The sequence below is a fragment of the Lutra lutra genome, chromosome 11 (assembly GCF_902655055.1).
Source record: "Lutra lutra chromosome 11, mLutLut1.2, whole genome shotgun sequence".
NCBI lineage: Eukaryota > Metazoa > Chordata > Mammalia > Carnivora > Mustelidae > Lutra > Lutra lutra.
Window position 1 is genome coordinate 16,868,403 of NC_062288.1, and position 26,345 is coordinate 16,894,747.

At 43.6% G+C, this 26,345-nt stretch overlaps 1 protein-coding gene across 19 annotated transcripts in view; it reads left to right on the plus strand.

The window, feature by feature from the left end:
* The window catches only part of NRCAM (neuronal cell adhesion molecule), a 278,943-nt gene that overhangs the window by 185,980 nt on the left and 66,618 nt on the right, over window positions 1–26,345 (plus strand). For 11 of the 19 annotated variants that reach the window (XM_047695028.1, XM_047695038.1, XM_047695034.1 and 8 more), the window contains exons 4-7: window positions 17,779–17,979; window positions 20,079–20,096; window positions 22,857–22,962; window positions 25,107–25,303. In XM_047695028.1, the coding sequence (XP_047550984.1) occupies window positions 17,874–17,979; window positions 20,079–20,096; window positions 22,857–22,962; window positions 25,107–25,303 (427 nt within the window). In that variant the 5' untranslated portion in view covers window positions 17,779–17,873. Of the gene's footprint in view, window positions 1–14,759; window positions 14,856–17,778; window positions 17,980–20,078; window positions 20,097–22,856; window positions 22,963–25,106; window positions 25,304–26,345 lie in introns of those variants that run through there. The other 8 variants (XM_047695031.1, XM_047695032.1, XM_047695039.1 and 5 more) reach the window with 2 other exon arrangements.

Genomic DNA, 26,345 nt, shown 5'->3' on the forward strand with positions numbered 1-26,345 from the left:
TAGGCAGGAATCGAGTGCGAGAACACCCCACTCTTTAAATCTTCCCCTCCTGTCACCCTCTGGGGTCCAGGATGCACCATGATGGCTGCGTCTAGGCTGCGATGATTTGAAAGTGTAATTTCCACCCGTTATGCCAGACGCCTTTTATGTTCTGCTCAGAGCCTGTCAGCTTCCTGGTGTCCTGCTCTGGGTCCCCATGGGCTCTGACCAGCTCCCAGCTCCCAGCCAGGCTCCTGTGTCAACACCACTGCGGGACCCATGAGGCGCCCATGCTTTGGAATGTACAACCTGCAAACGCAGGAGGCAAGCCTTCGACTGAGTGGAGCCTACGATACATTTTTCCTGCCTTCCCGGCTCCGTCCCAGGCCTGGTTCTGAGCTGGTTCGTCCAGCTTCTTGGAGGAGCGGTCTGTGGGTCGAACGCTCACACCCTGCCGCAAAACGGTCTTGTCCATGTTGGCTCTTGTCCTCCTCAGCCTCATTCCCCTTATACCTCATGCCTTCCTGTGATTGTACTTCATGATAAAATAATGGCTCATTCATTCTTCAATGAAGATTTCCGTAAGCTGCCTACTGTGCCAGGAACTGCCGAAGACACTACAGATAGGAAGATATTTTATATTCGGTGACTTAGCCCGCGTCTGGTATTTTCCCAGAAGCCATGAGGCTTCATACCCATTCTTGGAGGCCAAGAAACCCCGGCCCCCATGGTCTACAGCTGGGCTTACAGAGCTGGGCTTTGGGGGGTGGGTACCCAGAGGGGCTGGAAGCAAATCAGTCCCACAAAAGGGCACAGTGAAGAGACAGGGGAGGGAAGCCAGGGACAGAGCTTCACGAGCAGGAGACAGCCGCCAGCGTGGGAAGAGGCACATCTGAGAGGAGGAAACAGATCACGTCAAGAAGGTCAGGAACGGAATTAAGAAGGATTAGCGTGGATTGAGACATGGAAGAGGAGGCAAAACAAGGGAAAAACCATTCAGGGCCAACTCCTGAAACGGTATCAGGAGCTCCTTCTTCATGGGTCCGGGGCCTCCAGAAAATTTTATTTTAAGGCTTTGTCATCCCTCAATAATTCATTTAGCATGCTATTATGGATTGGGGTTGGTACTTCAGAAAATTCACAGTTCTTGGAGGAAAACAAAGACTCCACACAAACACGTGAAGTGACGAGAGCTTTCACATGTGGTCTGGCCAAGCTGCTTTCCCCCAGAGCCGCCGCGTCCGGCCTCACTTGCTGTGGTGAGGAGAGCATTCTGTCCTGCTGCCACGGCCAGCCACATGTGGCTGCTGGGCGCTCGACATGTGGTTAGCGTGACTGGGGACTGGATTTTTAATTATAGCTCGTTCTACTTAATTTCAATCTAAATAACCATATGTGGCTAGTGGCTAATGTTTCAGATGGCGCAGTCCTAGAGGACCCACGAGCCGAGTCTCCAGAACGAGGAGGCGCCGTCCAGGCTATGAGGACGGTGGACAAAGGGTCAGGGTGAACAACAGCAGGGCGTGGAGATCAGTGTGTCTGTTCATTAGGCTTGTGGTAGAGCAAGTGACACAGAAAGAGGCTAGAAATGTATGCGGAGGCTGTGTGAGACAGGCCCTGTCCCACGTACTTGTCACCATCTACGAAGGGTGCACTAAGGTCCTGGCAGGTTGCCGTGCACACCACCTGCTTATATCACTGGTCCCCTCGACAGCTCCGGGGCTAGGTGAATTCGCCCCAGGTGCGGTGACTAAGGCACAGAGAGTTTTCTGAACCTAACCAGCGCAACACAGCTTCTAAGCGGCACAGCCAGGATTTGAACCAGGGGCTGCCTCTACTTTGTCCCTTTACTCCACTTAGCACAACACAGGGAATCCTGCTTCATGTCACTGGAGCAAGACTGCTGGATCGGGCTTGTTCCTGGGAGAAAGGAGTTGAGAGGACAGACCAGGAAGATGTAGGGAAGGGTGACCCGTGGGACCTAGGCCGGAAAGAGAGGGAAGTAACGATAAAGGAGTTCTTGCAGGGGTGGGGGGCTGTGTAGAGAGAGCAGGAATAATTGAGACCGAGAGCTGCAGGCAGAGAGAACATGGAGAGCAGAGGGGATTAAGGCTGTTTCAGCCGGCTCTTGGCCAGAGGACCACCGCGAGCATTTTCAGCCCTGGAGCAGAGGGTGCTAATTGGTGGAGAGAACCTCTTGGAAGAGTTCCCATCCGGCACACAGACCACCTCCTGCTTCTCCGGCAGCCAGAGGCCTGGGGCTCCTCCTCCGGGTGAGGAAATGGATTTCTTGGAGACTGAGTCTGCATTTGAGCAGTTCTATTTTTCTAATCTCTGCTGTTGGTGCCTTATTTTTGCTCAGCGAGATAGAAATAAATGCCACTGACATTTAAAAGTGTTGGTAAAAAAAAAAAAAAAAGTGTTGGTAATCCTCAGTTAGGCTGAGCCACATGGAGACGAGGAGGAGGAGGGATGGCAGCGCGTGAAGAAGGCAGACTGCGCCTTCATCTGAGACTCCCGACAAGACCTCTCTCTGCCTCCCGGGAGATGGAAGTGCACGTGAGACCAAAGTAATTCTGATGTGAAATCAAAGTTATGTACAAGCAAGTCTTATATCCTAAACACAGTTCTGAGAAATGCTGCAAGTTGTCCCGAGCTCTTGTTAAGGAAACTGATTTACGGATGGTGATAGAAATACCATTTTCGGGGCACCTGGGTGGCTCAGTCCTTAGGCATCTGCCTTTGGCTCAGGTCATCATCCCAGGGTCCTGGGATCGAGCCCCGCATCAGGCTCCCTGCTCAGTGGGGAGCCTGCTTCTCCCTCTCCCACTCCCCCTGCTTGTGTTCCCTCGCTCGCTGTGTCTCTCTCTGTCTAATAAAATAAATAAATAAATTGAATGAATGAATGAATGAATGAATGAACGAATAAATAAATAAATAATAAACCAAAAAAGAAAGGAAGAAAGAAATACCGTTTTCATGAAAATGACCAGTGTAGCTTCTTCCCTCTGTTCTTGTCTAATTCAGTCAGGATAGTCCCCTCTACATTTCTTTCTACGTTTTTCCTCTTGAAATCACCCCTTCAGTAATTCAGTTAGCCTCATAAACCAATATAGTGTTTGTCATTCCTCTCAGTCTTGCTCAGTTTTGTTTATTCGCAAGTAGATGTATTTAACTCGTACAGGGACTAGCGGGAGAATTATCCGTGAGAGCACATGCCAGGGGAGAATAGACCCCTGGAATGGGTCTTTATTTGGAAAACAGATGTTCGCGTTATTTTTCTCTTTTTATAGCTTTTTTGAGATACTATTTACATCCCACAAAATTTACTCATTTTAAGTGTAGTTTGGTGAGTTGTAGTAAATTAATACAGTTGTGCGAACTGCACTCCAGCCTAGTTTAGAATACTACCTCCACCTCCCCCCAAATCCCTTCCTACCCCGCCTCACCCCCCACCCCATGGCCTCAGGCAGGCCCCCATCGGTTTTCTGATTCTATCATTTTACCCTCCTGGAAATTTCATAGAAATGGAATTGTATATAGATTTTTTTTGTGTCTGTCTTCTTTCTTTCATGTAGCATGATTTTCAGGTTTTACCCCTGTCAATGCATCTATCAACTGCACATTCTTTGTTATTACTGAGTTCTCTATTATGTAAATACACCTCATTGTGTTTGTCTTTTCACCAGTCCTGGGTTGTTTCCGATTGCTGATTATCATAGGAAAGGCTGCTGTGTATCTTTGCATGCAAGTCTTTTTTGTAGTTATATTTCATTAGTCTTAGGTGAATACCTTGAGATAGAATTGCTGGGTTGGTGATTAAGTGTGCATTTATCTTTTTTTTTTTAAGATTTTATTTATTATTTGTCATAGAGAGAGAGAGAGAAAGAGCGAGTGAACACAAGGAGGGGGAGCAGCAGGTTCCCCACTGAGCAGGGAGCCGGATGTGGGACTCGATTCCAGGACCCTGGGATCACTACCTGAGCCAAAGGCAGACACTTAACCGACTGAGTCACCCAGGCATCCCAAGTATGCATTTATCTTTTAAGAAATTGCCAAACTTTTTTTCCAAAGTGGCAATACCGTTACACATTCCCATAGCAATGTACAAAAAAATTTCAGTCACTCCCCGTCTTCACTTGATATGATCAGCCTTTTTTAATATAGCTTTTCAGGCGGGTACGTGGTGGTATCTTGTTTGTAATTTTCATTTCCCTAATGATAAATTGTATTGGACATCTTTTCATATGTTTATTGGGCATGTGTATATCTTTGGGAAAGTGTCTATCCATATCTTTTGCCCATATTTAAAGATTAAATTGTCTTCTTATTTTTGAGTTCTAAGAGCTTTCTTTTTTTTTTTTTTAAACATATATTTTTATCCCCAGGGAAACAGGTCTGTGAATCACCAGGTTTACACACTTCACAGCACTCACCATAGCACATACCCTCCCCAATGTCCATAACCCCACCCCCCTCTCCCAACCCCCCTCCCCCCAGCAACCCTCAGTTTGTTTTGTGAGATTAAGTCACTTACAGTTTGTCTCCTTCCCAATCCCATCTTGTTTCATTTACTCTTCTCCTTGTAAGAGCTTTCTATATGTTGTGGATGCAAGTCCTTTATTAGATGTGTGATTGTGAGTATTTTTCTCCAAGTCTGTGGCCTGTCTTTGCATTTTCTTACTGTTGTCTTTTGAAGACCAAATGTTTTTAATTTTGAGGATGTCCAATTTGTTATTTTTTTCTCTCCTGGATCATATTTTTAGTATAATATTTAAGAAATCTACTTAATTAAGGTCAAAAAGCCATTCTCTTATTTTACATCAAGGGTAGAAAACTATTGACTTTTATTTCTTTAAAAATGACCAAGATTCATCCAGATGCCAAAGCTAGGGCCAGGCGGGTCTGTTAGTTTTCCGGTTTGGTGGTTGTGGTAATGATGGGCTCAGGGGGCCAGGTGTATCATTGTCACTTTAAATAATTATAACTTGGCTGCATGCACCTTCTATCACCCATTCTGCTGAGCACTGTACTCAAAACAGTCCTCCTGCTGTTTCGCACCCCCCTCCTCTCTCACCACCCCCAGGCAGCATTGATCTGTACATAATTGATTCTCAGATTATTGAATTAAATTTAATTGAATCCTCTAAAATTCTGTGCACTTTTTTTTTTTTTTTTTTTTTTTTTTTTTTTACTCTGTGCATGAGAAGATGGTGGTGTTTTTAACTGAGGTATAATTGACATACAACATTATATTAGTTTCAGGTGTACAACATGATTTGGTATTTGTATGTGTTGTGAAGTGATGACACTGTTAGTCTAGATAACATTTGTCACCGTACGTGGTTATAAGATAGGTGTCTTGTGATGAACTTTTAAAATTGAGTCTCTTAGCAAATGTCAAATAGGCAATACGGCATTATTAACTGCAGTCGTCATGTTGGACATTATATCCCACGACTGATTTATTTTATAACTGGAAGTATGTACCTGTTAACTCCCTTCACCCATTTTGCCTGACCTACCACCCCCCGCCTCTGACAACTCTACACTCTGTGCTTGGGATCTTGTTTGTTTGGTTTTGCTTTGCTTAGATCCACATACAATGAGATCATATGGTATTTGTCTTTCTCTGTCTGACTTATTTCACTTAGCATTATGCCCTCCAAGTCCATCCATGTTGTCACAAGTGGCAAGATTTCATTTGTGAATGGCTGAATCATATTCCATTGTGTGTCTGTGTATGTGTGTATGTGTAAAAAATCACATCTTGGCTGCACCTATTTATACGTGTGTGTGTGTGTGTATGTGTGTGTGTGTGTTTTTAAGTAAGTTCTACTCCCAACGTGTGGCTTGAACTCATGACCCTGAGACCATGAGTAGCATACTCTTCCTATGAGCCAGCCAGGTGCCACCCCACCCCCCTTTTTTAAGTAAATGGCTGCATCAGTTTACATTCTACCAACAGTGTATGAGGATTCCCTTTTCTCCTCATCCTCACAACACTTATTTCTTCTCTTTTTGATAGGATTCAGTCTGACAGTTGTGAGGTGATGTCTTACTGTGGTTTTGTTTTACATTTCCTTGATGATTAGTGATATTGAGCATCTCTTCACGTGTTTGTTGGCCACCTTTAGGTCTTTAGAGAAATGTGTATTCAGGTCTTCTGTGAATTTTTGTTTTTGTTCTTTTAATCAGGTTGTTTATTTGCTCTTAAGTTGTGTGAGCTCTTTATTTACTTTGGATACTAATCCCTTGTAAAATATATAATATGCAAATGTTTTTTTTCCCTTTCAGTGGTTTGCCTTTTTATTTCATTGATGGTCTCCTTTGCTGTACAAAAGCTTTTTAGTTTGACATAGTCCCACTTGTTTATTTTGGCTTTTGTTGCCTTTGCTTTTGGTGTCAAATGTTTACTGGCTGAATCCTGAGCCAGCTGACCAGGAGGGAGAAAGAGGACCTTCAGAGCTTCCTTTCCACCTACGTCTGAGCAATCCCAGCACTCACACCAAATACCCTGTTGAAGCCATATGCAGTTGTCCTTTTCAGCTCTGGGACTATGTTTGGTTCTGTCTCACATACATCCCTTGGTCTCAGACATTCTTAGTGGTCTCCCTTGGTCTGCTGCCTCTTGCCTTTCTGCTGGCTTTGTTCTTCCCCCACCCTTTTCACTTCTAGGTTCTGTTGGCTGCTATTCCAGACTTTTAAATCCTCTTCTCTACAGATGTTGCCTCTCCTTTTGCTCAAGTGGCGTCCATTGGACACAGAGATGCAGCAAGTGGTACCTGGATCCAGAAACCACAACTCAGCCACAGTTGGGAGCCTCACTCCTCCACTTCTCTGAGCAGGAGCTGGGCACAGACTTGCCTCTCCTGCCCACATCATTCTGCCCGTTGTTGAGATAGCTAACATGTGCCTGATACTCATGTCTCCATCTCTACCTTGCTGAGCCTCATCAGATGTAATAACCAGCAGCCTTGCAGAATCTGATGCTTAGCTCTCTTTTTTCCAATTTCTGGTCTTGGTTTTATTTTTCTGCTATGGCAGCTCAGTGGCTGTCCAGTTGGTGGCTGCTTTACTTGGCTCCATTTACATTAAAGCAGGTGCAGTGCTCATATCCCAAAATACAGGGCTGGAGGAGACCTTAGAGATGTAATCATGAACCCCTACAGATGTTTTCCTGGAAATCTTTGTGATTCTTTTCATAGGCTTAAAAATTTTATTTTTCACAGATACTTTTCTGCCTAGTTTCTTATTAATTGCCATAATTTCAAAACCAAAAAAAAGTGATAATAATAATGAAATTCAGAAATTTCTGACATCTATGGCATTTCTTCTTTCGTGGCTGTGCCTTTGTCCTCCTGTCTCACCTTTCCTTCTCATTTTCCAGTTCTTTTTCCAGAAAGGCAGGCACAGGTGTTTCTCTTTAGGAAATAAATGCTCAGATTACCCGCAAACATTTTTCTATGAAAATGCAACTGAAGAGATACAAAGAGGAAGTAATTCTAGGTATAATGTTCTTATCAACCCCTTTGTAAAAAAAAAACAGAGGCTTGGGGCGCCTGGGTGGTCCAGACAGTTAAGCATCTGCCTTCAGCTCAGGTCATGATCCGGTCCAAGCTCCAGCCCTGCTCAGCAGGGAGTCTGCTTCTCTCTTGCTCTCCCTCTGTCCCTCCTCAGTGCTCGTCCCACCCTCCTCTCTCAAATGAATAAATACAAAATACTAAAAACAAAACAAAACAAAAAACAGAGGCTTTTCTGGGCTGATTTTTTCCAGGCAGCAGGACACTTGCACCAGAAATACTTTCCTCTTGCTGGCGTTCCTGATCAGCTCTTTGATTTGCCATTTCTTTTGCCCCATTGCAGCAGAATATATTCTTTCTGGGGAGCCCATTTAAAAAATAAACAAACAAAAGAACAAATATTAGTAGAAATAGAATGTGACCTTCTCATAGAGTAAGTGGTTCCTGAGAAGTCAGTGTCTTTTAGCAGAGTATTCTAAAGCTTTGATCGATGGGTTGCTTAAATCTCAGGTCACCGAGAAAGTTGTCTCCAATATTCTTGCTTTTGTGTGCTTAGTACAGAATATGGACTCCTGAGGAGCCAACTTTTTACTTCCTGAAAACTGAATTATAGTCTAAATGCACAGGACAAGGATGCTCTTTGGAGTAAATCTGACATATTCGTTCGGCAGCAAATGGTCACTTACTGATTTATTTTTTTTTATATAAATGCAGATTTCTACATGGCATGTTTGCAGAAAATTAAATGCACCGGGAGTTAAATATTTCATGAGTGACTCCCCTGTTTTGCTGGTAAATCCTTTGTAGTGCAAAATGCATATCAGCAAGTAACTGAGATTTGTTCTTTACATGAAATCGCCTCCAGCTGGAATGAAGGATTCCCAGCTATTTAGTTTATGATAATATACCTTACCCGGCACTGATAACAAGTGGAGAACACAATTCTTCATGTCACGTCGGTCTCCATTTGTCATTTTCATGGTCCTATTGTGATTATACAGAGCCTGGATACCTTAGCAAAATACATTTTAAATATTTCCTGTGTAGATGATTGTCATCTGTGACATGGCAGGCGTTGATGTCCCTCGGATTCGATAAATCTGGGCCTTCTGCCTCCTCACCCCCATACCCAGGCTCATGTTTGGGGAAGGCTCACGCTATAGAAAAGAGTGACTCAGAAATGCAGCGAGGAGGAAGGCAGAGGCGGTGGCTGTGGGCCTCCAGCACCCACACTGGTGGTGGGCCTTGCTCACTACCAGCCTCCTGCAGCCTGGCTCGTCCCCGATATGAAACAGTAAGATGGCCCTCCCATAGAATGTCACTTTTGACAGTCCTCCCAGATCTGCTGTGCACTTTCAGATCGGCTGTGACTCACGCATGCTCTCTGTGGCAGAGTGCTCACGAGGCTTCCCGGGAATCGTTGACTACTTCTGGTTAATGGGTTAATGAGCAAGAGACATGTGTGTATCACCTCTGAATGGAAGCAGTTTAGAGCAGGAGAATCCGGGGACTGTGGAAGTCACCTGCTGAGATGGCAACATCACAAAATGGTGGAGCAGAAGCCCCTGCAGGCCACCCTGAACATTAACACGAGTGAAGGATAAACTGTACTTTTGCCAAGGACTGAGACCTCTGGGTTAGTTACTCCCTGAAGTCAGGCTAATTCTCTTTCCCATTCTTCTCCCAGACTCACCTCCAGGTCCGAGAGAAGGGGAGCACACACTGAAATTTTGAATGGTTCTTATCACTAAACAAGAATATCGTTTTATAGGGGACGACTGGGTTAGGGTTAAGCCTCTGCCTTCAGCTCAGGTCATGATCTCAGGGCCCTGGGATTGAGCCCCGCATCGGGCTCTCTGCTCAGCGGGGAGCCTGCTCCCCCCGCCTCTCTCTGCCTGCCTCTCTGCCTACTTGTGATCTCTCTGTCAAATAAATAAATAAAATCTTAAAAGAAAAAAAGAATACGTTTTATAAATCCTGGCTTCTTGTCTTTGAAATGTGACTTTTTTTTTTAAGCGGGTAGCCTGCCGGGCATCCAAAATGTTATTATCTACCATTAAACGGCTGCCATTTTGCCATGTGTTGTTTATTTGACAAATGGATAAGACATAGCCCATTTAGAATACGAATATCCCATAAGGCCTTTTATGCTGAAGGTTTTAATAAACCATTTCTGATGCTTATATCTTCTCAGTGATACTTGTAGAAAACCGCAGTTTACAAGAAGGTAAATAGAGCTGGAGCGTGTTTCAGCAGCTTGACGAATGTTGCCAAATAGATTACTGTCGAGACCTGTGTTCAGAGTGAAATTTCCGTTTCTCAGGCTTCACCTTTAGAACAGTTCCCTATTTTCAATTTCTTAAAATTGGAACTTTCTCTTTCCTAATCTGAAGGTAACCACGTGGGAGGAGAACCTTGCAATGGAGGCGTAGACTTGTCTTGGCTTCCCTCTTTCTCCTCCCGCTTCTTCATGTTCCGTGTTTGCTAGGAGAGCGAGTGGATAAGCTGAAGCCACGACTGAGCTCAGAGTTCTAGTCTGATTCATGAAGATGGGAAGGTAGGAGGGATAGACTAAGAGCATGGACTCCCTCTCACCCTGTTTGCTAGCTCCATTTTTGCTTTTCTGCGTTAGAAATCAATGGATATATTGTCTAAGACCCTAAATTAGGCATAATCCACCATTACTGTAGTGTAAAGAAATTCGTTTGATGTCAGCAGTAACCATCTTCAGTATAAGTGTGGCATGAGAAATGGGCCTTTCGGCTGTACCAGTATGCATACAAATAAGCATATCCAGGAAAAGAGAGAACGATAGATCATTTTAGAGGGAAAGCCTCCATCACCAGACTATTCATTTAGAATTCCTGTGGTTCCAGCCATAATCTCATAAGGGGATGTGTGCAATGGAATCTTCAGTTCCCTTAAATGTGGATATGAAGGCCTTTCTGGTTACAAGAAACAGCCTGTCTCAGTTTACCCTATTGATTGTTCCAGATATCTATGGCTATGTAACAAATCGCCCCCAAATTTTGCCACTTGAAGCAACAATTTATTGGTTTTTATAATTCCAAGGGTTTGTTACCCCTGAGATAGTTAACATCTGGTTCTCTGTTCTCGGATGTTTCTTCTGCTACATGTGGTTTAAGAAGTCACTTGCTCAGCAGCTTTTATCTGAGAGCTCAGTTGGGCCCAGCAAGTCCAGGTTGGTTTTTCGTCTCCCTAGGGCCTCCTCCCACTGGCTTCCCATCATGCAGTAGCATAGCTCAAGCTTCCCAGAGGGAACTTAGGAGTGCCCGAGCCCCGGTGTGCAAATGCTCACCACACCTATGGTTGTGTAATTCTTGCTAGAATCCCATTGGCCAAAGTAACTGACACGGCCAAACCCAGAGCCGTCGTGAGAGGGGACGAAGGGGTATGGATGCCATGAGGAGCGCCTCCCGTGGGCCACCCATGGAATAGTCCACCTAGCACACTAACGCAGGCTTGTTTTAGTCCACAAGATGGAAGACGCTTCAACCACAATCACTATTCTGGTCAACCTCACGGAGAACTGGACCACTGCCTGGGATACTAAGAGTTGTAGAGGCCTGGTTAGCACAGTACAGGAGGAGTGGGTTCTCGTTCTCACCTGTCAGGTGTTCCATGATGCTGCAGTCACTGGGCAACAGTCTGTTCCTGTTTCTACCGATTTTCTTACTACACACTGGCTTCCTTCTGCTCTTGACACCTCGTCTCCTCTGCTGACTCATGGCTCCTCAGGCCGCCTCGCTTCTGTGGTCTTCAGCCTTTGTTCTCACTCCAAATTATTGACTCACTCTCCCTCTCTGCCTCATATCTCCCCTCTCCCTGAGAAACAAGTCTGTCACCACTCTGTCGGTCACTCCTCGGGCCTTTAAAACAGCCTCGTCATCTCAACAGGCTCAAACATGGCTCCCTTGGTCACACACCCACCCCTGACTCTTCTCGCCTCGGTCAGGGTGATGGGGTCAGTGTAGAAGGGCATGCTGATCAGAGCAAGCATTTGGAGAGGAATAGTGCCCCCTCCATTCATAGTTCACTGTGATTGGATTTGGAGGTGGGAGCAGAAGCACGGTGTGAGAAGCGTGGGTCCCTTTGTCACTTACTGCTTCCGTCCTTCCGTCCGCAGTCAGCTGTGTCACCCCTGGGGCTGAGCATGCCGGCTGTCGTCACATAACCAGCTGCACAAGTGTGGGACAGGTGCATCCTTGGTCAGGGTCGCTGGTAGTCTCAGCCCTATGGACTTTGCATTAAGCGTGCTTTATCCTTTGTCCTAGATCTTTCAATTAGATCATTGTCTACTACTTCTTTTCTGGTCATTGGCTGTGCTAAACAGAGGAAGTGTGAAAAAGCGAGTATCCAAATAATTCCATGTGATACAAGAAGCTAGATCATGTTAAAAGGCGTTGGTATTTTTGATGCTCTAACTTCAGTGACTTATAAAGGTTTATAAAAGGCTTTTCTAAATTCAAGAGATCCTTAAAATATTGTTTTATATATGTCTACACTTCTTATGCATGTACTATCTCTAGAAGGATGTGCAAAACTTGGTAGTAAAACTCCTCTCGGAGAGAAATGGGGTTGCTAGGGTTGCTTATGTTGAATTTATGGTCTTTTGTACCTTACGAATGTTGTATGGGCATATAGTGGGCATATAGTGCCTACTTTTAATTTATAATTAACTTTTCCAAAGCGTGTCTAGTCTGCATGGTCCTAACTAGCAGCTCCTTTGAAAGGCCAGGGCCGGCATGTGGCGCAGTTCCAGCTGACAGTAGTCATGTGGGATGCCACCTGAAGAGGCCCCTGAAGTCCTGCTCCGAGCGACACCATGAAGATCTTCTGTGGATATTCAGAATCCATTAGTGATGTGTTTTTTTTTCAACATCAGTGGTAAACCTGGTGATTCTATTTGTTTATTAGCTATCGTGCCAGATAAGAACCTATGAGAGGGAGAGAAATGCTAGGGGCTTTTCAGGGTGTGGCAATGTGAGAGGGCTGGATGCTCCAGAACATTCCAGAATGGGAACTCTGGGTCTGGCACTTCACACACCAGTGGGTGCCCTTAAGCAGGTGACTTTACCATTTTGCATCTCGTAAATTGGGAATTGTAATAGGATTTACCTTTTGGAGTTGGTGAGATGAGATAAGTGAATGCATGGAGCCAACTCAGTGCCATTCCTGGTACCTGGATGGTGCTCAGTGAGTAATAGCCATTGTGATTGGATTTCCCTCCCACTTCTCATCTACTAAATGGGCACAGTCCCTGCTTTCCTATCTTCTGAGTTTTTTATGAATATCAAAGAAGATGACCAGTTAAAGTGCTCTGAGGAATCAAGATTTGAACTATTACCAAGATGTGTTCTATCATTGATTATTTGGATAAAAACACCTGCTAACTGTCCACCTTTCCTTACATAGTATTCTAAGTTCTAGCTACCAGATTCCTTGTTGAAATTCTCTGGGACATCCCTCTGGGCTAGGGCCAAATTAGAAACATGTTCCTTGGTGTTCCATAAAGTTTAGCTTGTTATTTGAAGAGACAAAATCCCAGACCACTTTTCCTGAAGTGTTTTCCTGGTAATGTAGCTGTGTAGATGTAAGTGCGACTTCGCAATTAAGCAAAGTCGTTGCCCATTTCTCATTGACCTTCCTTCCGTAGTCTCAGACTTGAAATCTGAGTTGAGAAGTGCAAGTATGGGCTAGAATGGACATCATTCTAATGGCAAATATTTAACAAAATATAAAGTAACCATCCCCAAGTTGACAGCTGAAAAAACGCCTTTCATAGCCAAAATAATGTCACACTCAGTTAGTGAGACCAGACACTGATGGGTCACTAGAGCAATAATGAGTGTGCCCAAGGGCATCCAGTCACATTAGCATATTTGTTTATTGGCTTAGAGAATAGATCGTGTTACAGTCGGCATCGAACCACCCATGTTGGGATGCGGAAAAGCACAAACAGACCAGAATGAAACTGTGAGTGGTGCATGGCCTTCCAGTTCTGAAAAAGAGCTGATATATTTTCTTAATTAAAATAATTTCATCTCTTACTTGAGAGGAAAAAACAAAGATTTTGTCTTCTTTTGAATGATAAGACTTCATAAGTGAATAACAGGAGAGCTATGTTTTTTGGGCTTAATATGAAACCTTTGTCAAAACTTCACGTTTTTCTTTTTAAATGTATGGTAAATAATGCGGTGATTAATATGATTTTTAGGCCAAAAGAAGTAAGGGAACCTTGACTTGTATTTCTTGTCTAATGAAGAAAAGTTTACCGAAGAAGAGAGATGTTCCTTTCCCTTCTGTTTCAGAGGTTCTGTAGGTAATTTGTGAAGAGTTGCTTTGAGTGGAGTTAAATGAAGGGAAATATTAAAAGGTCTTTCTGTTTATCGATACTCTGGGGTCATTTTAGCAATATACGTGGTTTTAAGTGTCAGCATGAATTATATTCTGAACTTGGACCTGCCATTTGTCTCGTTTGATCATGCTCTAAAATATCTGTGCAGGGGTGTCTGGGTGGCACAGTTAGGCCTCTAACCCTTGGTTTCAGCTCAGGTCGTGATCTCAGGGTCGTGGGATCCAGCCCTGGGTTAGGCTCCCTCTCAGTGGGGAGTCTCCTTGAGATTCTCTCTCTCCTCCCTCGGCCCCTCCCGTTCATGCTCATGCTCTCTCTCTCTCTCTGAAATAGATAGATAAAATCTTTAAAATATAAAAATATAAAAATAATAAAATGTCCATGCAAGTAGTTTTTGTAAATTTCTTATTTAAGCTGTATGGCACTAACATACCCTTCAGCCCTGACAAAACATGACGCTGCTATTTCAAATTGGGGTTTTATTCATTTAATGGAATTGCATAAACAGTTTGGTTTTAACTCATGATTCTCAGGTAAGAGAGAATGACCAGCATTTTGCGAGGCAAACCACCAGACAGATGGGCTCCTAGCTGGGCAGGGCGTTGACATCAATACTGAGAGCTTAGGAGCGGTGTTTTTTTTCTTTGTGAGACATGCACAGCACATCACTCTTACAGAAAGAGAGCTAAATTTTCTGTAGCTGTATTTGATTTTCACTTTGACTGAGTGCTGGGGACCTAATGCTGTCCTTAGGCACTGAGTTTTTCACCTCTGATGGCATATGTAGGAGGAGTGGGTGATTTTCCACGGGCAGGAGTCAGAGGCTGGGCAGGACAGTCTCTCTGTCCTCCCCAAACAGAACCCACACTGGAGACAGATTTGTGGCTATCAGTGCAGTTAGCTCACGACTTCTGAAGAAAGACTACATCTAGTTCATGACCTCCTCTCGTTGTGAGGATTTACTCATGTCTCCTTAAGTAAGTACCTTCTCAATTTTTCTTAAAATTTGAATTTCTTTCTTTAGGTGACACTGCGATTTAATGGCAATATCTTATTCCCTGTAGACTCTGAAAAGGTAAAGCAGGTGGAAGGATGCTTGTTTTTTAATGAAACTAAGAGTTTTCTCTGTTGGGAGGATGGCTGGTTAAGGCATGTAGGCAAAGTAAATCATCAGTTAAGGACTTGGAAATTGTGGGTAGCTGCTTAAGATCTCATGGGCATTGCAATTTTTCCGTACGTCTTTTAGAAAGTATTTTAGTTCTCCTGCACCCCTTCAGAGAGCCAGGCACGTACATGGGATGCACTTGACTAGGCTGACAGAAATCAGGCAGGTGAGCCATTCGTTTTCTCCGTGTTTGAGTCTGGAGTTCTGTCTCCATATGCCTAGTATGTAGCATCAACCTGTTTTAGTGCCATTTATTTGCATTTTCTGTGAAGCTCATGTGTAAATTCAGAATTCGCATTTCAACAGAAAAATCACGAGAGACCTAAATAAATCTGGTTAAATGATAGAGATACGGTTTGCACACATGGTTAAATGATAGGGATATGGTTTGCACATATAGAAAGACTGCCTGGTGTATATTTTGGTTGGAAATAGTTAGATGAGGGATGCCAGGGTGGCTCAGTGGGTGAAGCATCTGCCTTCAGTTCAGTCCATGGTCTCGAGGTCCTGGGATCGAGTCCTGCATCAGGTCTTCCTGTTCAGCAGGGAGCCTGCTTCTCCCTCTGCCTGCTGCTCCCCCTACTTGTGCTCTCTCTCTGACAAATAAATAAACAAAATCTTTTTTTTTTTAAAGAGATAGTTAGATGAGCTTCTGTATCAGCCTCTCGAAATTGTAATGGACATGATTGCTTTATATATATTGTAATGTGGAAACATAAATTTCTTGGATCTTAAACAAAACCACAGAATATGGATGTTTCATTCAGAAAACAATATTTATGTACATGTAATGTCTATGTTTAGCCTAGTGTTAGTCCTTTTTCTTGTATTTGTTTACCAAGAAGTGTCCCAACTGTAGTTGTCATCAGGTTCAAATCAGAACCTCAGTTGCTAGCAAAACACGTTATTAGCATTGTTTCGCTTTCCTTTTAAATATGTAAGCTCTCTTCCACACACAGACATGATATGATAGCTAATTTGACCATATAGACAAGGGTTTGGTTTTCAAACCCAGTAGTAAAATATAAACACAACTTTAGGTAGACTGTACTCAAACAACCTATCTGAATACAGCCTTGTCTTCAATAATCTTAAATCTCCATTTCTTTTCGCATTTCCCCTTTCTTCTTTTTTTTCTCCTATAAATATTTATGTATTTACAGTGTGTCAGGCACTGCAATGGCCTCTGGGGAAAAAATAAACATTGAACAGTAAAGACCACCGTCCCTGCCCTTAGGAGGCTTTCAATTTAGTGGGAAAGATGGATATTATCAAACTACTCAATTGTACAAATAATAAAAATCACACAAATCATTCAATAATTAAGCTGTGGGAGCCACCCTCTGTCCTCTCGAGAGAGCCACCGGTCACCCCCACCTGTCTTCATAAATGAGAAGTCATGATTAGACGCTTCCTTCCAGGGAGGAGGTGGCTGTGAGACAGAGGTCTACAGTTGGTTTTTGCTGATCCTCTTCTGTGTGGGGCAAACTACGTTAATGTTACGAGAGGGATACCTAAATGGAAGAGACATCACCTTCGCCTGAAGGAGTAGGGGAGAGAGCATGCATACCCCAAAAAAGAAAAAAAACTCTATTTATCTCTGTATCTATCAATATATATAAATCATGATTAAAACTAGGAATTTAGGAACTCTTGGGGGGAGGGTGAAAGGACTTCTAGTTTGATTGGTCAGCTAGTGTTTCCCTTTAAACTGATCTGTAAAGAAATAAATTAGACTTTGATAAGGAAATATGGTGGAGAGGGCATTCCAGGTAAAAGGAACCGAGGAGACAAAAGCATGAAGGTGGGAGAATTCAGGGCATTTTGAAGGCCTGACCCAAGAGAGAGAAGCAGAAACAGACCAGCAAACTGAAAAATAGCTTTATGCAAATAGGGGATAAGGTTGTAGGATAAATTGAAGCCAGATCACTAAGGTTTTTCTATTATCTGTTTAAAGATATACTGAATTTTATTTGATAGATTCCACTGTTTCGGAGGGTGACCAGTAAGAAAAGCCCAGAACTGGGCACCCCAGCACGTCTGCTCTCCTGGTCTAAGTAAAAGATAGGAAAGGCCTTCATTGCTGGTGGTTCAGCTGGTGAACCAGTGTTTGGGGTTTGAAGCAAATGTGCAACAGTGCCTTGGACTTTCCCAAAGACAGTTTCTAGAACGGAGAAGCCATTAGGCCTTTTCTAAACTCACACTTTCTAATCCATTTATTTTTTTTTTAAGATTTTATTTCTTTATTTGACAGACAGAGATCACAAGTAGGCAGAGAGGCAGGCAGAGAGAGAGGGGGAAGCAGGCTCCTTGCTGAGCAGAGAGCCCGATGCGGGGCTCGATTCCAGGACCCTGGGATCATGACCTGAGCCGAAGGCAGAGGCCTTAACCCACTGAGCCACCCAGGCACCCCTCTAATCCATTTATATGCCAAGTTTTTCCTGTTGGGAATGACATGGTAGCCTCTGGCATAGATGCCGATATTTAAAATGGGAAAACCGTAAGGATGGCAGTGTGGACAGCTGTCATTTTGCTTGACATCCCTACAAATACTTCTGACCTGATTTTAGCTGATTTATGAATAAATGATTATTCCAGTCCTGAGACTTAAATATTTAAAAAGTTAGCTCCGTTTTAGAGTTCATGTATAATAGAGAACTGATTTTCTGGGCAGCGGACTTCCTCTCATTTCCTTCTTTTTAATACGCTATAATTCTTATTCTCTCCTTTTTCAGTTCCCTGCATGAAAACTATTTAAACGTTGCATGCAGATCATTTGCGAAAGAAGAAAAGGAAATTCAGTGTGTGGGTCTCCGCAGGAGCTCAGCTAATGCAGCTTGAAATAATGCCGAGGAAGAAGCGCTTACCTGCAGGCAGGGCGCCCCTGCTTCTCCTCCTGTGCCAGCTGGTGAGGGCGCTGGACGTCCCTCTTGATCGTAAGTATTAACGTTGTAGAGCTGTTGCGCCCGGGAGTCAAAGCCGCCCCAGCGGTTCCCCTCCCTGTGAGCTGCGTGAATGGAGAAGGTGTCTGTGTGATGCGGGAAAGCTCATCACAATTAATTTGGCTTTTACCTACATCACCTGGTGTTTCCAAAGAGTCTCGCCACAGAAATGGTCATTGAACCGGTTAGACCATTGTCCTCTCCCTGTCATTATCTTTCTTTCTCCTCAGGTGCCTTTTGTGTACCACGGGGTGGGGAGGCGGTGGAGAAGGAGCGAACTGTGGGCTCCCCTGATCCTCCCAAAGGGTGACTCTGGATAGAAGGGGTCCTGCAAGAAAAACTGTATGAATCACTTTGAAACAGTCATGGAGACTTCTCACTTGTCCCTTCCCCACTACTCTACACTCCCCCCCCATCCCCCTCACATGCTCAGAATGCCCTGGAAAGATTGGGGGATGGTTTCTCAGCCAACCCCACTCCCCTCCGTAACCCCAGACTGCCCATAATTCATCTCTCTTGATTCCAACAGGGCAAAATTCACTTGACACATGAGTCTGGATCTAGGACATGTATCTTAGTAAAGCCTAGAGAAAGATCTTTGGTTTAAAAAAAACACTATTTAAAACGGAACGAGCAACCGCTACTGTATCAGAGCCCACCCCTTTTCCTAACAGGAATGATAATGCTGCAGTCTGCCTGCCCTGGGTGGCCTGGTTGTGAGAAAGAAAGAGAATGCTGGGTTCCGACGGGTCACTTCTCTTGCAGTGGAAAGCAGAATTTCAGATTTGGACAATGACTGTAATCCAGATTCATCCTTTATTCTTGATCTGCCTGACCTCTTTAAATCCATTAGCTTCCTGAATAGAACATCTGTTTGGCAAGCTTTCCAAGGTGCAAGGAAGATAGCACTTTCCTGGGGCTATTCAATTGTTGGGGATGTCATTTTTTTGCCAAAGAAGGTTGCAAGTCCCAGTGGGAAGACATTAAGAAAAGATGTGGTTTACCCCACCCTCGGTTGACTTCCTTTGCTGTGCATCTACAGCCTAAAGGACCATAAAATGCAACATTTTACTTCCTTTCAAAAAATATTCATTGACCTTAATTTCAATTAGAAAAAAATTGTATGGAACCAGCCCATTGGAGTTGGACTGCCCAAGTAAGCATCTGCCCCAGCAGATTACAGAAGAGAGAGGAAAGCACTCGAGAGAAATGGGCTTTTGTTCTCTCTTGTGTTAAATATATTCTCCCTTAATCTGACGGCTCAATCTAACAATCAGGGGGAAACAGTCACCTACGGCTAACTCAATTATCACTGCTAATGGAGAAGAGGCATAACCATGATGAAAAGAAAGTCACGGACAACCCAGGCGCTCCTGCATTAACCTTTACAAGTAATAATGACAGGCTGCACTGCACAATCATTTGAATTGCATGCTAATGTAATTTCTTCCCCGCCCCTATTCCTTACACCCCATCCATCTGAGCTGCTCCTTGGTGCCCCTACCAGCAACCCCTGGGTGAGGAGGAATTCTGAAGCAGAAGTAGGCTAACGGCTGAAAAGTTCAATTACTGACTTGCAGATGAACCACAGAAATGTAAAAACCTAAAACCAGTGTTGCATTTGGCTCTGATGGAGCCCCGGCACTATAGTGATGTCCCATTGTTAGGTATCATTACCGGTGACCTAGTGATGTCTGGGATAATAGGATCAGACACGACACAGTATGTGACAACTCAGATTAATTGTAGATTTCAGCTATTTTTCAAATTGAACATAATTACTTGTCCAGTACATGTATGGAATGGAATTAGCCATTCCTAGTCCTGGAAGATTTTTTTTTCCGAAAGCCTTCCTTTTGTTCTTTCATATCTTTATGCAGGATGGCTGATGCAGGAGTAAACAAAACCATTAGTGGGAGCATCTTTCTTTTACAACCTCATGACTTCCACATTCACTCTCCTGGTTTTTTAGGTCAGACCAAATAAACAAAGATGCCCCTTTGATCTCCAGGGTTCTCACGTTCTCAGTACTAACATCTGGTTTTCTTTAATCCCGTTTGCCCACTCACCTGCTGATATTGATGGGGAAAAAGCAAAACTTCTTGAAGACTTTTAAGTGTCTTTCCATAATTACTCGGCAGTGTGAGCACTTGACCGTGTCTTTGTTTTTGAATTAATACTGTGAATGGAATGCACAGCTTTAGGGGTCGTGCCTAACGTCTTTTTGAGCATGTGCATTTCCTCTGGCTAAACGTTGCATTTAAATACCAAGAAGCAAGTTTAATAGATGCCTTGCATGAATTCCGAAGACTCCGGTATTACTCTTTCTTTTACCGCTATGCCGCTTGACTAACTTCCAAGCTTTATTCGCATCTGATGTAACTCAATGAGAAAATTCACAAAATTTAAAGAAAATGGCTGTCTGGGTCTAAATGCCATTAAATGCTTGCTGGCCTCGAGGTGTGTCTTCCGCTATCTTTCAGAAGGTGAGCGCCAGCCGACGTCTCACCCACGTCAGCCGCGCTGTGCCTCACCGTACTTCTTCGGGACCGTGTAGGCTCACGTCCCAGCAATGCAACGGCCCTGTGAATCTGAATATTGTTTTGCAGTGTGCAACAGACAATTAAGCGTTCCCCACGTAACTCGTTTCTAAGCAAAAACTTCTGCAGTTGGGCAGCTCCTAGAATCTACCTCAAACATAGTTTTCAGGCATTTGAAAAAATCCTGTGAGATTGGATTAACCAGGAAAATGATGTAAAATCAGCTTTCTCCCCTATAAGTGTTTGTTAGTTGCCAGGTGACCTAAGCACTGTTCAAAGAGGTCCTTACAGACCTTAGACTCCTGACAGTTGGGAGGGGGGGAGGGGCACCTAACCAGCGCTGCAGCAGACGTGTGAACAGAAGTGCTGGGTTTGAAGCCACCAGACTCGTACCTCTGTCACTCGCAGAAAAATACAAGGAATTGGATTGAGGCCCTCCTCACAGTCCCTGCCCCCATCTGCCACCTAGGTATCTACTGTTAGGATATGAAATTCCAGGCTTCTTTCCATCATCCCAAACTCTATGCTCCCAGAGCATAAAGGACCACTCAAAGATGAAGCTAGTCCAAATAAAAATGATTATGACAATAATTTGCACAGAGCTCACACTGAACCATTATGGTTGTGGCATGTACTAAGAATTTTACCCAGATTCTTTTACTTCCTCCTTCCAGTGACCCTAGGAGCTAGATACCAATTTTAAGCCCCATTTTCCCTCTAAGGAAAGTAAGGCTTACAGAAGGTAAGAAACTTGCTGGAAGTCTCACAGCTGGTAAGAAGGAATCAGGCGGGTTCTTGATCCCCAGCCCAAGGTGCTACCCAGCACAGGGAACTGAGATGGGGTTGACTCTTGCTAAAGGGAAGGGAAAATGGTACTGGTGAGTATCCAGCAGTTATTAGGTTCATAATAAATGATGACAGGAACGAGCTCTGCTGTTGATCTGGGCTTTAGCTGTTATTTGGATGGCCAGAGCCCACATTTCAGTGTCCATTGTAGGGGACAGCAAGAAGACTGGAGACCAGACAAGAGAAGAGAACCATGTTAGCTGCTTCATAGGACATCAGACATGGAAATGATAAATTTAACCCTGGCAACTGCTAATCACAGGAAAGAAAGACAAGAGCAGAGAGGGCAATTAGTAGTAAGATTTGGGAAACGCTTGGTTGGCCAGTGAAGGAGGTTTCACGAAGCACAGAGCATGGGTAGAAAGGGAAAAGCCAGAATATGAAAAGCTTAAACGATCTAGATAAGTCTTTGTGGAGGCAAAGGGGAAGGCTGTCCTGTAAGATGTTTAGCAGCATCTCTGGCCTCTGCCCAGCAGATGCCACTACCACCTCTGGCCCCAGGAGTGACAACAAATATTGTCTCCAGAAATGGCCTGATGTCCTCCGAGGGAACCCTAGGTCGAGAACCCCTCGTCTGTGTGAATGGCTCTTCCTGGAGTTGTACAAGGCAGTGGCTTATACTGGGAGAGTTTGGATCTCTGCTTGTGTCTTCTTCCTCAGGCCATTTAACTGCCCTGGGCAACAACAGAAGTGGAAGTGGATGGTTTCTCCAGTTCCTGTTCTAACATTCTGTGATTCTGGTTTCACAAGAAGGATATGGTGATCTTTGAGTGGCTTGAGCACTGGATGTCCATAAACCAGCTTCCTTCAGACTAAATTGTTCTGGGTCAGAGCGATTTCCCCATTTGATATGAAAATAAATGATCAGATAGCACTTTGAAGAGCAAAACAGAAATGTTGTCTTCTGTAACCGAGCACTTCCCAGTTCCACTGATCTTCTAAACGAGACTATTTTATCTTTGGTGCTCGTAGCCACCTACCTCCTGGCTCTAATAAGACTGCCAAGTCTCTAATTTACCCATATTTTTAATGCTAACTTCTCAAATTGATTTGTTCCCAACATATATTACATTAGCACACTAATGAACTATAAGTCAGTTAGTCTTTCTTAAGAAGTGCCCATTTACCTCGCAACTGAAATGTTATTGAAAAGCATCATTGGAACCAAAAAACCACAAGAATTTCTCATTGTTACATCAGAAGAGAAATGGTCTTCATATTAAACTTGTGTTGGTAATTACCTTCCCGAACTTGTAGTGCTCTGCGAATCCCTATAAACTTACCAAAAGGAAGTTGTGCCTTGACTTCAAAGTTTTAGGAGACTTTTAGTTAAAAATCTAGTAACATATGTGCTGCCACTGTAGAAATTGCTAAAAACATTTGGAGCATCGTTAGTCTAGGGCAAGTGATTTTGACATGGAAAGAGTGATTTTTTGTTATGATCTTAAATGACTTCTTTACATTGTTCTTCTTTCTACAATTAAGTGGTACAGCCTCCAACCATTACTCAGCAGTCTCCAAAAGATTACATTATTGACCCTCGAGAGAATATCGTAATCCAGTGTGAGGCCAAAGGGAAACCTCCTCCAAGGTGGGTGTGCGTTCTGCTCTGTTATAAAACCAAACATAAACATCAGTGTTAATATTAAGTCAATTTCAAGTCCTGCCTATCTCTGAAGTATCATGTATCAGTCCTTTCGTTTTGTCTTTCTGATGAATGGGAGTCAGATTGTTCCTCTCGGACACCCAGATAATTGCATTTCTGTACTCACACACCCCTTTCTGCAATGCTCCAAAATTATAGGGAGATGTAGAGGAAAACCTTCTAAGGGCCCTACTGCCCTTATGGTGTGGGCGAACCTATTTTCTCTGGGCCTCAGTTTCTTCTTCTGTAAAATGAAGAAGCTGAATTTGATTGATGGCTTCAAAGATCCGTCCTTGCCCAGTAGAGGTCTATAAAATAGTCGAGAGTGGGTTTTCAGACTTGGCAGGGCTCAGTACTCAGAGTCTCCATATGGATCTTGGCATGGGCCCTGCACAGCGTTTCAGAGGTGGGAGAGACATGAAAGGTTATCTGGTCCAGCCAGCAGATGTTATTAGATGGGAAACTGACACCTGGCAGTGTTCCTCCAGTAGTCAAGCCCCGAAGCTGATCAGCAGATGCTCTGTCATCTGCAGTTATGTACGGGGAGTTTGGAGAGTTGGGTTATTATTATTAATACGTAATGTGGATTTTGGGGGTGCCTGGGTGGCTCAGTCGTTAAGCGGCTGCCTTCAGCTCATGTCATGATCCCAGGGTGCTGAAATGGAGCCCCACGTCAGGCTTCCTGTTCCGCAGGAAGCCAGCTTCTCCCTTCCCTCCTGCTTGTGTTCCCTCTCTCGCTGTGTCTCTCCCTGTCAAATAAATAAATACAGTCTTTAACAAAAAAAAAAAAAAAAGGTATGTTCTGCCATATTGTTAGCAACCTCTAGCACCCAAGCCCGAAGATGTTGTCATTTCATGGAGTCCCCCTTCGGGTTCACACTGACATGCCACTTGCCGCCACTCTCTATAGGGCAGGATTACTATTTGGGGCCAGATAGCTTTTTGTTGTGGGAATGGGGATATTTACCAGCATCCCTGGCCTCTACCCCCTCTCCATCCATAGCTCCCACTTCGCACCCCCTCCCACCCTGAGATGATGGGACCACGACTGCCCTAAGGGTAAGCAGTGGGAAGGGAAATCCCAGTGGGCCTGCAAAACACAGTGAGGTCCGGAGCTTCCTGGCTCCATATGAGCGTGGCCATGGTTGATTTATGACTAGTTATAGAGTATTTAATTACACGAGCGCCACAACTTCTATACAAGGCAATCCTTTCTATAAATAAAAGGAAAAAGAAGAATTGCAGCTGACCATTTGAAATACTTCCTGAGGAATTTACAAAGTCCTTCTGTCCTAGAATTGAAATTTCTCAGAATGTGTTTTAGAGAGAATTAGCACTTTTAATAGCCAACATTTAAAACCCCACTGAACTCGTTCTCACCGCCTCACCCCAACTTTGCATTTTGGTAACTTGAAACCAGTCTGATCCGTTTCAGATGCACACATGTACCTGGGAAGGCCTTTCTGGTCACATTTCAGCCCAAGGCAAAATTTTATTGACAGGTTATCAACTCTGTGAACAGTGCAGTTTACAATAAAAATGCTAATAAAGCTCTAAGAGAACGTGCCTCAGAGACCTACTTTCTGTGTTTTCTTTGAAAAATGACAGTGAATTTGTGTGCCTGATTTCCTTGAGACAGATTCCGGCTCATTCTAAATGAAGACACGTGCCTTAAAATGTACGGCCGGTCCTTTATTCTAAGTCCCGATTCAATAAAACATTTTCGTCAGTCTAGAGCCTGATGTTCTTTCACTGAGTATTAAAATATAATCCTTGGGGCGTCTGGGTGGCTCAGTGGGTTAAGCCTCAGCCTTCCGCTCAGGTCATGATCTCAGGGTCCTAGGATCGAGCCCCACATCGGGCTCACGGCTCAGCAGGGAGCCTGCTTCCCTCTCTCTCTGCCTGCCTCTCTGCCCTCATGTGATCTCTCTCTCTCTCTCTCTCTGTTAAATAAATAAATATATAAATAAAATCTTTAAAATGTAATCCTTACTTCTCGAAACCTACAAAACGGCTAGGAATTGGTGAAAGAGGATGTAACACTGTCTTTCTGGACTGTTAACAAGCTTAATCCTTTATGTGTTGGGCAGCTTCTCCTGGACCCGCAATGGGACGCATTTTGACATAGAAAAGGACCCTCTTGTCACCATGAAGCCAGGCTCAGGAACCCTCACGATCAACATCATGAGTGAAGGGAAGGCGGAGACCTACGAAGGGGTCTATCAGTGCACAGCCCGGAATGAGCGCGGAGCAGCAATTTCTAATAATATCGTTGTCCGTCCATCCAGTAAGTGGGACTCATCTGCCAAACTGGACCCAATTTTTAAGGTTGGCTCTAAGACTCAATGTCTGTGAGCTCATCTCGATAGTATTACAAGAAGGCAATGCCGTTGCCTCCAGTGCTGTCATTTCATTGTGCCTAAAAATTCTTGCTCCTTTCCACTGTACCCTGAGTGCTGTGCCAACCCCGTCTGTCTTTTCTGCAAGTCCAGAATAAAACACTGGGAGTAAGAAAAGCATATCTTCCCCGAATTGATCAAATGATTAATTTCTCATGTATCTCACGTAAGAGCAAACTTCCGATAGCCCGACGGAAATAAATTCAGTATGAAATGGATAGTGGGTAATTAACATTTTTGTTTCCCTGGAAATACAGAGACCTCACTACCTGCAGCTCTGTGGCTTTTTTTGCAGAAGTCACTACCCCCGTTCTCTCAACAGCTTATATTTAAAGAGCTTGTATTTAAAGAACAGTAGCCATTTGCAGTTCTGGTCCTTTTGAAAACTCGTTCTTACCTGTGTTCATTCTTGGGAAAAAATTACAAATAACAAAAAAGAAATTTAAAAATGTACTCATGACTCTTTCCACTCGATCAAGTAACCACCGATCTTTCCACCTTCTCTAGGCAGATAGGCATGTATGTGTGCCAGCAGAGCTCATTCTGAAGTACTAATTTATAACCTTTTCTGACTTATCTACATATCATCTATATTCTCATATCAATCTTCTGCATAAGTATATGCTTCTTAATATATAATAATGTATACACTCTAAAGTGTGGGTGTACAATTATTTGTTTAAACAAACTTTTTGACACCTTGTGCTTTTCATTCATTCATGAAGAACATGCTTTTAGTTGAAATTACATATCTTCTTAACAATGTATTTAATAATACAGGTTTTTTTTTTTTTTTTTAGACATGGAATTGCTGAGTCAGCATTTATACTATTAATGGCAGTGAATGAAAATCATCAGTTTTTTTACCTTTAACCTTGGATTTTAAAATTATTTTCTTGTTATCTTAATGTACATGAACTCAGAGTTACT